The sequence below is a fragment of the Pocillopora verrucosa genome, chromosome 9 (assembly GCF_036669915.1).
Source record: "Pocillopora verrucosa isolate sample1 chromosome 9, ASM3666991v2, whole genome shotgun sequence".
Taxonomy (NCBI): domain Eukaryota; kingdom Metazoa; phylum Cnidaria; class Anthozoa; order Scleractinia; family Pocilloporidae; genus Pocillopora; species Pocillopora verrucosa.
In genome coordinates this window covers 11,988,827-12,000,604 of record NC_089320.1, presented here as the reverse complement: position 1 = coordinate 12,000,604, position 11,778 = coordinate 11,988,827, and the positions used below count along the sequence as shown (strand labels likewise).

At 38.1% G+C, this 11,778-nt stretch overlaps 1 protein-coding gene and 1 pseudogene across 1 annotated transcript; one reads left to right on the top strand and one right to left on the bottom strand.

The window, feature by feature from the left end:
• The first annotated feature begins 311 nt into the window (after window positions 1–311).
• On the top strand, window positions 312–2,862 carry LOC131797060 (uncharacterized; annotated as a pseudogene).
• A 4,847-nt stretch (window positions 2,863–7,709) lies between these two features.
• On the bottom strand, window positions 7,710–10,311 carry LOC131797107 (pancreatic secretory granule membrane major glycoprotein GP2-like). Its single transcript, XM_066171851.1, has 4 exons — window positions 10,143–10,311; window positions 9,725–9,829; window positions 8,613–8,827; window positions 7,710–7,853 (listed from the first exon to the last, which is right to left on the bottom strand). Exons 1-4 carry the CDS (start codon window positions 10,309–10,311, stop codon window positions 7,710–7,712), a joined length of 633 nt encoding a protein of 210 aa, XP_066027948.1.
• Between the last annotated feature and the right edge of the window lie 1,467 nt (window positions 10,312–11,778).

Sequence of the window (11,778 nt, the reverse complement as noted above, 5' to 3'; positions counted from 1 at the left end):
TAAAGCCTCGAACAAATCTTAAGATTAACTACGTAAGAACTGCTTGTTTAAGTTATTTCCGTTTTCCCCTGCAGATTTCTTAACTTGATATCATTTTAAAATAATTTTTCGCATTTCTTCGTTTCGGTCACCGGTACAATGAAGAACTTGCAATAGAAGAACTTAAATTTGAGTTTTTAATTATCTAGAATTAGCTTGGGTTTAGGATTAGGGTTATTTTTTTAATTTTATATGTGTGCAATGTAATATGAAAAAAGAAAGAGTTTCCGGTGCACTTCAATCGCACCAAAAATTATCCGTTAATTACGACTATGTCTGTTTTGCGTAAGTTTTCGCCTTTGAATCAAATTAAACTACCACTTGTTGAGTTGGCAAAGTAAATACGAGGCACTTATACATTTGAAATATTAAGAAAGAAAATACAATAAAATTTTATTCATAATGGCGTGGATACCGAAATTTTTTTTTTAAAAAACTTTTTTCCCGTGAGAATTCACAATTAATGAAAAAATTGTGTTTCTCTTTGATGCAAGTGCAGTTTTATTTTAAAAACAAACTGCGGCTTACTGCGTTAATTATGACCGACTAGATCTATCTTCAGGAAAATAGTCCGGAACCCAGACCTTCCACGGACAAGTGATTTAGTCTCAGTACACAGTAGGATCTGGGTACGAGATTAACTGTCGGATTGCTAAGATGATTGCCGTTTTCTCCATCTTTTCTTTCTGAGATTCAGTGATTTACCACAGTTGGGCAATGTTCAAAACTATTAAGAAGACACCCTGTATTGGTAGATTATGTGCAGCTTCTAGTGAGAGCCCGACTGATTATAATTTTATTGTCCTAATTGAAGTTATTAATTTCATCTTTCAAGAGGTGAGAAAATCTTGCATTTTTATTATCATTATTATACGTATTATTATTATCATTACTATTGTTAGAGTCACGATCATCTTTACGATCTCATGGCAAACAGAAGAGGAAGAGTGAAGAGAAGGTTTCTTCGATACAAAATCCTTGAGCCCATTTAAAATAGATCACCATTATGAAATAGAACAGAATTAAAACGTGGCTTTAATAGGAAAAAATTCATAAGGCAAAATTGACGTCATTATGAAAAAAAAAACAAATCCTCCAACCACTCTTATTAAATATTTTATTGAAAGACTTTTGATCTTGAATTTAGAATTATTAATTATTAAGGTTCCTCGCATCCTCGAGCAGGCTTAACCGAAGAAAAATCAACAAAAAGGCAAAAGAAAAGGGGGTATTCATAATATATAATTAAACTACGATAAAATTTTCAAATCGTTATAGAAAAACAACCGTAAGAGTAATTCAAGACCAATTCCGCGCGTAAAGGATTTGAGCGGCCTGCGTGGCTTAGGGAGACCGCTGACAAGCTCGTGAATTGACGGCTTTGCTATTTGTGTGATCATCGTTTCACGGTCCCAGACCTCGTCGCTTCCCCCTTCCCCCTCCCCCTGCTTTGTGTGCTCGCCTTTTAAACTGACTCCTTCATCCTATGCAATCAGTTGGGAGAGTCAGTGACAGAGTGAACTACTGCTGCGCCACTGAACTTTGCAATCAACTTTAACTCATAACTTTTTAAGCCTCAAGTGATCCAAGCTTGATATGGCTTGACCAGTGCAAAAGTGAAGGTCAATTGATCGAGTTTATGAAGGCTGTCGTCTTTCTTAGTAAGGAAAGCACTTAGAGCACGAAACCGACTCCTGCCCCTTCTTCAAGAGTGGCTACCCGTTTGCCAGGGACAGCAAGGGAGAGCCAATTTTGATGCCTGCGTACACTGTGGTGGGTAAATTCTACTAAATAATAATAATAATAATAATAATGTAGCATCTTTTGGTCACAAGTGGCCAGCATCTGCGCTTCTAGAATGGGTAGCGCTGGAACAGCGCCTAATATGACTGTGTTGACCAACTTGGGAATGACAGTCCTCTCTACAACCCGGCTCTGTTCTCGTTCTAAGTGTCAATCAGTTGTTCCTGATTTGCCTTACGTTGTGCCGTGTTTTACCCTCAGATAGCTCTAAGCTTCTCCTCCCCTTTTCTTGAGGTTTTTTCTAAGTGTTTTTCTTCAGCTCGATCGATCTTGTGTACGGTTTTCCCATTCTTTTATGTCTAAGTCTACTGCTATAAACTTCTCAGCAAGATATCATTCGAAATGCAAAGTTCCCATCCTAGGTGTTTTCAAATCAAGGGGATTGTTTTTTTGAATTCCCCATTATCGGTAAAATGCCATCATTTTCACCTTTTAAGTATAAATCACGAAATGAGAACCATCCTGCAGAGCGATGGATTTTAAATCAAAAGAGCGCGATAGACTTACGAGTGATTAGCAGCTGGCCTGTAACCCTAAGCAGCCCACTCTCTAGCCATGAGATGATCATCTCACAGCTGGAGCTTGGGCTGCCTGTGCTGTAACTGGCTATCAATCAAGGCAAGGCCAATAAACTTATGTCCATAACTTCGTTTTATCCTGCAGTATCCACATTTTTTGAAGCTCGATGAGATTGCCGAAAAGTGCCCGGTATTTGGTAAAGGTGCTTGCCCATATGGAGGTCTGACTGATAAGCTCAAAGACATCACTGGAAACTGCCCCGCTTTCAAAGATAGATGCCCTTTCAGAAGCCTGAAGACCGCGGGTGAGCACGTGGGCAAACTGGCCCAAATGCGAGACAAAGGCAGTTGCAAAGGTCGTGCAGCATTCCAAAAGTTGATGAAAAGGGTGCTTGAGGTCTCCGAGGAGGCTGAGAGGAAATCTGCACCGTGGTCCTTCCCTCCAAATACCTGCCCAATCTTCGAGCATGATACTCATGGAAAGCGTATTGTACCAAAGTAAGAGTAAGCTTAAATCTTAAATAATACTATGAAGGGAAGCGTTTTTCGTTTCTACAACAACAAAATGCACGGATGCAGCGTAACATACAAATGAAGTTCTTTTGTGTTTATTTGTGACTTTCTTAACAATAACAGATGAGAAAACTTGGTAAAAGAATGTCGATTGTCGCGTTTGACATGTCGGTAAAAGGTCAAAGCTTCATTTTGTTGTTAGACACGAACAACGCAACAACGCTTCCCTTTGTTGTTGGCAACGAACAACGCTTTAAGAATCGTTGCTCGAACACATTTCAATTCCGACCATACAATCGATTTCTGTGTAGTCAAAGTCTTCATTTTTTTAAAAATAATAATAATACTAATAAATCTTACAGCACTCGACAATACACCGTAATATAATACATTACTTACAATACTGCTTACTTGCACTGATAACAATACACAATATCACTTACGGCTAATTACATACATTACTTACAGTATTTACAATACTGGTTACTTACACCACTGGCAATTACAACACTTTTCTTACATTATTCATATCTCTTTTTTTTCATTAATTATTATTATTATTATTTCGCAATAAGACATGATATGGACTTCTAGTTTTTTTGTTTTTTACCCTGTATGTACAAGATTACATTTATTTAATGTAAAATTATTTATATTACTTGATTGCTTATAACTAAATGAAATACCAATTCGATAAATTTAATAAAACACGAAAAAAAGAAGAACACACGAAGAGGTTTGTTGACAATATTTGTATTTGACTACCTTGAATTAAATTCTCAATTTTCCATTGCATTTTTATCTTATTTATAAATTGTAAATTATTGAGATTTTTCTCATTAATTTTACAACTATATATGTACCTTTTTGTTAGTAGGATAAGCAAATCCAGTCGGCGTCGGAGGTCATCGCTAACAGCAGGAGGGGGGTAATTCTGAAGTAAAATTTGGTCAACAGATAAACTTATGTGGGTGTTATTCAAAGTATTGAACCACGATAGGATTTCTTGATGGAATTGAATACTCATAGGACTCAAAAAAGGTGTGTTGTAATGAATCAGGATTTTTACATTGAAATTATAAGTCATCATTCCTGATTTTGAATTGCTTGAGTTCCTCATTAGTGACTCATATTCTGTGGAAAACCTTATAACCAAATTCTCTTAACTTTCTGTCACTTGTCGTTTTGTAAATTTTGTGTAAGGTCTGTTTCCAACCAGAGTCAAAGTTCGCAAAACGTCTCGACCATTGTCGGCTGATTGATTAACTATTGTGGGCTGGTAGATTAACTATTGTCAGCTGGTAGAATAACTGTTGTCAGCTGGTAGATTAACTATTGTCAGCTGCTAGATTAACTACTGGTTAAGAATATATGAAAGTCATATATTTGAACTGCGGATAAAAACGTGAATGAAAGTAATCCTCGCAGTAATGTGCACTACTTAGGCAGTAAAAATAGTGAAAATAAGGCCTGTACGGGAACAGTGAAAATAAGGCCTGTACGGGATTTGAACCCATGACCTCTGCGATACCAGTGCAGCGCTCTACCAACTGGGCTAACAAGCCAACTGGGAGCTGGTCATGAGCTTGGTTCTAAATAAACCCGTGAAGTGATAAATAAACGGTTAAGAATATATGAAAGTCATAAATTTGAACTGCGGATAAAGACGTGAATGAAAGTGATAAAACTACTGTCGGCTAATGGAATAATTATCGCTGGCTAGTAGATTAACCCATTACCACACTCCGTCAGTTACTGACTAACGTTAAAGACAAAGACGAACCGAGGAACCGACAGGGAGTAGTTTATACGATCAATTGCTCCGACTGCCACGCCTCCTACCTCGGCGAGACTGGCAGAAAACTCACAATCACACTAACTGAACAGAGCGACGAGGAAAGGCGATATCAACAGTCACATTGCTAAACATCACCGACTTAAGAACCACACTATTGACTGGGACTCTGTGCATTGCCTAACCTACAGCACCTACTTTTAACGACTGACTCTGGAAAGCTGGTTTACTAACTTAGACCACACTCCCCTTAACAGGAGTAAACCACCACCGGCACCATACAAAAGACTCATTCACGACATTCACATCAAAAACGAACCGAACAGAACGACTCAACTTTACCAACGGATCGAGACCGACTAATCACGATCAACCTAAGCCGCTTGAGTCTTACAGCCAATAACATCACGGTAAAACTGACCAATCAGTTTATACAATTCGGACTTCGAACATTCGACTGACAACAACTATTCACTTGACATCAGTCACCACTATCGACAACATTCCTTCTCAGGACTGCACTCAAACTACACTATTACATGTTACCCCAGGGTTCAAACCGTTTACTGTATTTCGAGTATTATTTCTAGTTTTCCTAGGGGTTAGCGTCGGTTGTATCTTCAGATATTAAAGTCCTTTACGAAATCGAACAGACATAGGGTTTTATAGCCACACTGCTATCTACGAATATTATATCTACGAATATTATATGTCTTCTTAGTTAAGTGGCCTCGAGGGCCGTTTCACATGCAATCGATTCTTAAAGTAGTTAAGTTTACAACTAGTCTCAATTATTTTAAACCCTTTACGAGAAATTGCCGAGTACCTTTATTAAGTACTATCTCCAGATAAAAGCCTAAACATACCATCTATATTTACTTTTTTTAAATTAATAACCCAGTTGAGCGAAGATGACTGCGAACAACTGAAGCCCCAATTCTGAAAAGACACCTCATTATCACGTTTTGAAAATTAATTAGAGGATCGTCGTGATTCCCGAACACTTTTATTGCACACTTTTTCCGCACATCTACCACCAATAATAATCATTTATTTCTCTTTTCAATCATTCAAGTCCACATTACAGAAAGAACTTCTGCTACCGGCTTATATCAAGTGCTAAGGCTGATATGAAGTATAAGTCCCTTTTCCCCGGTTTTTTTCTCCAGCTCTTCGATCTCTCCCTCTACAGCAGAGAGCCGCTCTTTCAGTTTGGAGATCATCGAGCAAGCTGAAAATAAATTACGACAGTGGTCCATGAATCACTTTAGTGAAACTATGCTTTAAATATAAAAGCAACTAATTGGAAAACTTTTTTTCAATTTTCAATAAGCTGCCAAGGGTAAAATTATAGAGCTAACTCGTTGTCAACTAATCAGGAAGATTGCTCCTTTCTGTACTTCTCCTGCATACCAACTGTCCAAGTACCTGACGACAACATGACTACAACCACTCACCATCAAATCCAGACGTAAACTACAATCCACTGAGGACTTCATTTACGCCACTAAGACTATACAGATACCTGACGACCGTGACAGACCAATGTCATTTAATGTGAAATCGCTTCCACTTCAATTGGCGCTACAATGTACTAAGACTGCAATGCGACAATCTACTGACCCTCTACCGCTACTGATAGAGGACATTATGGACTTACTAAACCTTTGACAAACGTCAACTTACTTTCAGTACACTACAAACAGTTACACCGTACAGCTATCTCAAGTTTCTGTTGTTGTAGCGGAAATTATGAGGCAGAACATCTAGAAAGCGCCCTTTCGACTTGCAGACAAACGATACCGTTTTTGGTTACGCTACGTTGACGGTGCATTAACCGCCGTGCGACACGACGAAATCGACGCATTTCACCACCACCTTAACAAACAAAACACTGCTATACAGTTTACCAGGGAGGTCGAAGAAAGAGTAAAACTACCTTTTCAAGACTGCCTGGTAAGTCGTTACGACAACTCGTATGCAACACGACAGGCAGCTCATTCGACGAGAACAAGTACTTTGACCGTGTTTTTTCAAAGAACAACTACAACGAAGACTTCAGCCGATGAAACACTTACCGACCTACTACTACTACCGAAACTAACGACAACGCAAATCCTACTACCACAGCAACTATACCAATGCTGTTTATTTTCGTAAAATATCACGACAACCTTCCTTTTGATTTTGCTTAAGTGGCTTTAAATGATTGAATCAAGAAGAGCTACTTAATAAAATTAATAAACTTAATTATGGTAATTTGGTCTGTAATCATACACGTGATTTCAAAATAAAAGAAATATTCTCCTGATATGCTCTTTTCAGATTTCATCAAGTGAATGGGGTAGCTAATTAGTGAGCGTCTAAAAGGACCTCTTGTTGCAGCGTTTAAATCATCCCTGATGAAGGCACTAGAAAGGTGTGTCGAAACATTGGGTCTATGAATTGTAACTTCTCGGTTACATTCAATCAATCTAAAACCAGAGTAGCATCAAACCATGTCTGAATGTCAAAGCAGTTTCGCGAAGATGTTTCCCGAGTATAGTATCTTAAAAATATCCCCATTTACACCAAATTTTAAAGATGTGTTTCAGATGTGTTAAAGCTGTTTTACGCATTATTTTTTCTTATTTTTACAAAGTGCAAATTAAACTTCGGTAATTGGACTTGACCACGCCGTTGTTAGTGACAATGATTAACAATTATTCGCCGAAAGTGAAATGAATCTTGTTGAATAATCCTCGAGATAAATTCTTTTGTAAATTCGTTTGTTGTTAAAACCATCCTTTAAATACAGAGAGCTTTCCCGAACACTTTTATTGCACACTTTTTCCGCACAACTACCACCAATAATGAATCCTTTATTTCTCTTTTCAATCATTCAAGTCCACATTACAGAATGAACTTCTGCTACCAGCTGATATCAAGTGCTAAGGCTGATATAAGTATACGTCCCCTTTCCCCTGTAAAGTTCTTGTGTTGGAGTGTAAGGCTCAGCCGTAAGCGTGTGACATGCTTCAGTTTTAATTGCCCATCATCCGTTAGTCACTGCCACAATAACGGAGTTGGCAACCGGGCGATTTCACCAGTTTGTAGACAAAGAACGAGTCACAGTTTCGTACTTCAATGCCGGCTTGCCAGTTACAATTGTTGCCATCCCAGTTGAAACAGACTTGTCTGGATACCTAAACCAAAAAACATTGGAATTGAAAAGATAAATAAATGTCTAGTCACCACAAATATAGTCTTATGATAGAATTAAGATATATGTTACGCTGTGTCATGATTGAAAACAAAAATTTTCATAAAAGCCGATTGAAAACACTCAGGTTTTTTTTCCCATATAACGTCATAAAGCCTGTGTTCTCACTGGTACAGAAATGTACGACGTGATATTCCCCCAGTGATATTCCCCCAGTGATATTCCCCCTGTGATATTCCCCCAGTGATATTCCCCCAGTGATATTCTCCCAGTGATATTCCCCCAGTGATATTCCCCCAGTGATATTCTCCAATTTTCAAACATTGCTTTCAATGCGATAAACGTCTTCCTTTAAAAGTTGATTTTAGTTGGAGAGCGTTCTGCTTTTGTTTCATTAGAAGGAATAAATTTGCTTATTAACCAATTGGTGGAAAATCAACATCTGTTTTCGAAGTGATCGTTTTGTTGCGCGCACAGTAATAAAGAAAAAGAGAAAGAGAGAATAAATGCATTCATTTGGCTTACAAATGTGCTCGTTTACATATCCCTCGGCATCATCTGTTATCCGAAGTCCACAGCTTTCCTAAAGCTTCGCTCTTCGAAAATCATTCGCTTCTCGGAACAAATAATGTTCGTTGGCAAATACCCGAGAATAATTTCCCGCCAAACGGAGTCTTGAATTCATTCATATGAATTACCCAGAAAAAAAATTTTACTGTTGTAAGAAATGTGATCTGTGCACCTTTCCCTCGGCAACAGATGGATGTCGTCCATTCAGCCACCCCGGTGCATGCGTGCCACACGTGTTTTTATTTGGTGGTGACTCTGGCATCTTTGAGCCTGCGGCTCCGGTGAAGCGGTACCACGCTTCTTCAATGTCGTTGTCACATGCTGCATTGCCCATACCGTAGGTATTCTTCCTGTCAGCGCTGTCCAGAACTTTGTAGCCTTCGCACTCTAATTTGCAATATGGCAAAAACAGAGCTGAAAAATGTCTGCGCGTGTCCCAAACTCACTTGTCAATACATAGCAACAGTGAACATTTGTTAAAATGGCGGGAATTTTTTTAAAAAAGCGGTGATATCCAATTTTTATGCGTGCTAAAGACCACTCAGCACGCATGTCAACATCATGGAGCCTCAACGTCATTTTGTGAATGAAAACATTTTTTGTGCCCCTGTCAAAGGACTGTTGATAGAAAAATTAAAAGCTTTATCTTGCTACCTGAATTATTTATACCTGGGCAAAAAACGGCGTCGCTTATCAATCTTTTCCAAAACTTTGCTATATTATCATGATGTCACTATAGTTTTATATTTGAGTCCGCAAAAATCTTGACGAGCGGAGACGTTTTTCAGTTTTTCAAGCAAGTTGATTGGACATTTAGACACATATCAACCATGTCTAGGTGGAGAAAAACAACCTGGAATTCGTGGTAACCGTCGAGTATTGACTAGAATTTTGTTGGTTAAGGATGGAGATGCCTCTCTGCGATGACCTGCGATGGCTCAAATTGCTGAAAATGGGGAGGGAGAAGACCAACGGAACCTGCTTTGGGCCAATTGTTCTTCTGGGTAATTTAAGATAGCCAAAAACTTAAATATAAAAATATAAAAAGACAAACATGGTTTGAGGTATTGACTTGAAGAAAATGTTCCGAAGGGGAACGAAAATTGTTTGGAGTTAGCGGGAAGCTACAGTTGTCAAGGATGCACGAGTTACAGGGGGTGAAAAAATCATCAAATGAATGACAAAAGTCCAATTTTGGTTCGAGTTAATGACGCATTCGAGTTAGCGAGGGTTCGAGTCATCTTGGACTTCAGAAACGTAGTTCGGAATCTATTAGAAATGTACCTGGAGCCAGTGGAGGGGGGTTTGTCGGCGGTTCTTTCTTCAGCTCTTCAATCTCACCCTCTACAGCAGTGAGCCGCTCTTTTAGTTCAGAGATCATCGAGCAAACTGAAAATAAATTACGACAATGATCCATGAATCACTTTAGTGAAGTTGCGCTTTAAATCTAGGAGCAACTAAAGGAAAAACTTATTTTCTATTTTCAATAAGACGCCGAAAAGTAAAATTACACAGCTAATTCGTTGTCAATTTTGTCCTAATTAGGAAGAACAGTTTTTTTTTACCTAATTTTATTTCTAAATCTGTGTTGTTGTGAAAAGCCTAAAGAAAACCATCTTAGTCGCAATTTCTTTCAGAGGGTTTTTTTTTCAAATACAGAGGGTCACAAGTTTATTACTAGGTATTCATTATTAAATTTTACCTTCTTTGCATTCTCCTAGTTTCTCCATGCTCTCCTCCAGTTCCTTCACCCTGTTCGATAGTTTCGAAAATTTTCCTCCTCCTTTCCCTCCAAGTACAGGTTTTGCCTCTTCCATCAGAGTAACCAACAACAGGCAAACCAGAAATGCAGATGTTCGTCGGGTAGACATTTTCGCTGGGTAAATTTAAGGTAAAAACACAGTTTACTCGGTATTGTCTTCCGCACTCACAGAAAATTTGGTGGGGTGCCTTATACTATTTTGACAGTTTAGTGGCGTTGGAAAACACGTTATTTACCAATTTTATTTTTCATTATTTGCTTTGCTGGGGGTAAGAAATAGGACAATACTTTTAACTCACTGGGAGCCTCTAACCGCCCAGGCCATTCTCAGATCTTGCAATTGATTTTGTGGCTGACTGGATCTCATCCTCTCTCTCTTTGAGTTTTTTAGCCTTTTTTTTTTATTTTTCATTATTTTTTAATTTTTTTTTTAAAGGATCCCTACTTTTTCTTTTTTAACTTTTTTCCGAACTTGATACTCATGTCCGTGGACTTAAAACAGATTTATAAGAGGCTATTGGGGACTATGTGGGTAAATAAGCCACTTAAAGATATATGTGTTATTCCCCAGCCTACGGCCTCGGGCGGTACTCACGACCTCAGGCACAGTTTTTCCCAATACGGACCGAGTTAGGCTAGTGAAAGACATTTTTTTTTTTCCTGAAAACTGACGAAATTCATTCCAAAGGAACCCCAATGATTTAGGGCTGTGATTACAGCAAGATCTTCCGTAAACTGAACAATTTTTGAGCGAGTAAATGGTAGTTAAAATAGAGGTAATGCAAATTAAAGAGAGAGGCTTCACCGAAACATTTTTCATTTGCGTAACGATAAAGGTGATTTAAAAGGTTTCCAAACAAACTTTGAAACATTATTTTTACAACTATATGTCACAATCTGACACCTGTCAATTAGAGAGCGCGTAAGAAAAAACAAACCGCAAGTACATTTTTGTAAAAACAAAGGAACTAGTTTGGCAAGGATTGTGACAGCAATGTTTTCTTCAATCTTACGGAAAGTATTATTCAGTCTCATCGACGATTAATGTACGAATATTTACCTCTGTTCAGTAAGTAAATGGCAAGGAAGGTAGTCGTAAGTAAATTCAAATTTTATATTTTGACGTTGTGAGTGTTTGCTCGTTTGTTTGCTACAATGGCGCGTGTAAATCTGGTCTTTCCTCTACAAAAACTAAATTCGAATGAGACACTTCAACTAGAAACAAGGGGATTTAATGCGTCTTTTTCTCATTGAATTCCTGCATTTTCTGTTGTGCAATTTACGGTACAAATGTCCAGGTTGAACGCCGGGACTTGGAAAGACTCACCGAAGACTTCTTCGTAGCTAGTAGAACTGAAAACTTCGCTCGCCCTTTCACTACGAACAAATTGTTTGAGAGAATTCAGATATTAAATGAATGAAAGTTCCATCGATCAATTCAATTGTAACAAAATACCTCACTTTTTAACTTTCTAGGTACTTCAGTTTTGTGAAGGATTAAAATTAATTACAGACGGTTTTTAGGCCGCTTGCCAACCAATTTAATGACATTGGTACTAATACAAATTTAATTTGA

What these genes read in the sequence shown, in the direction of transcription:
- LOC131797107 (XM_066171851.1), bottom strand. Translation starts at nt 10,311, where the DNA reads ATGTCTACCCGACGAACATCTGCATTTCTGGTTTGCCTGTTGTTGGTT. An exon ending in ACTAGGAGAATGCAAAGAAG is followed by an intron (nt 9,830 to 10,142) that starts GTAAAATTTAAT and finishes ATTTATTTTCAG; the next exon opens with TTTGCTCGATGATCTCTGAA. An exon ending in CCCCCCTCCACTGGCTCCAG is followed by an intron (nt 8,828 to 9,724) that starts GTACATTTCTAA and finishes ATTGCAAATTAG; the next exon opens with AGTGCGAAGGCTACAAAGTT.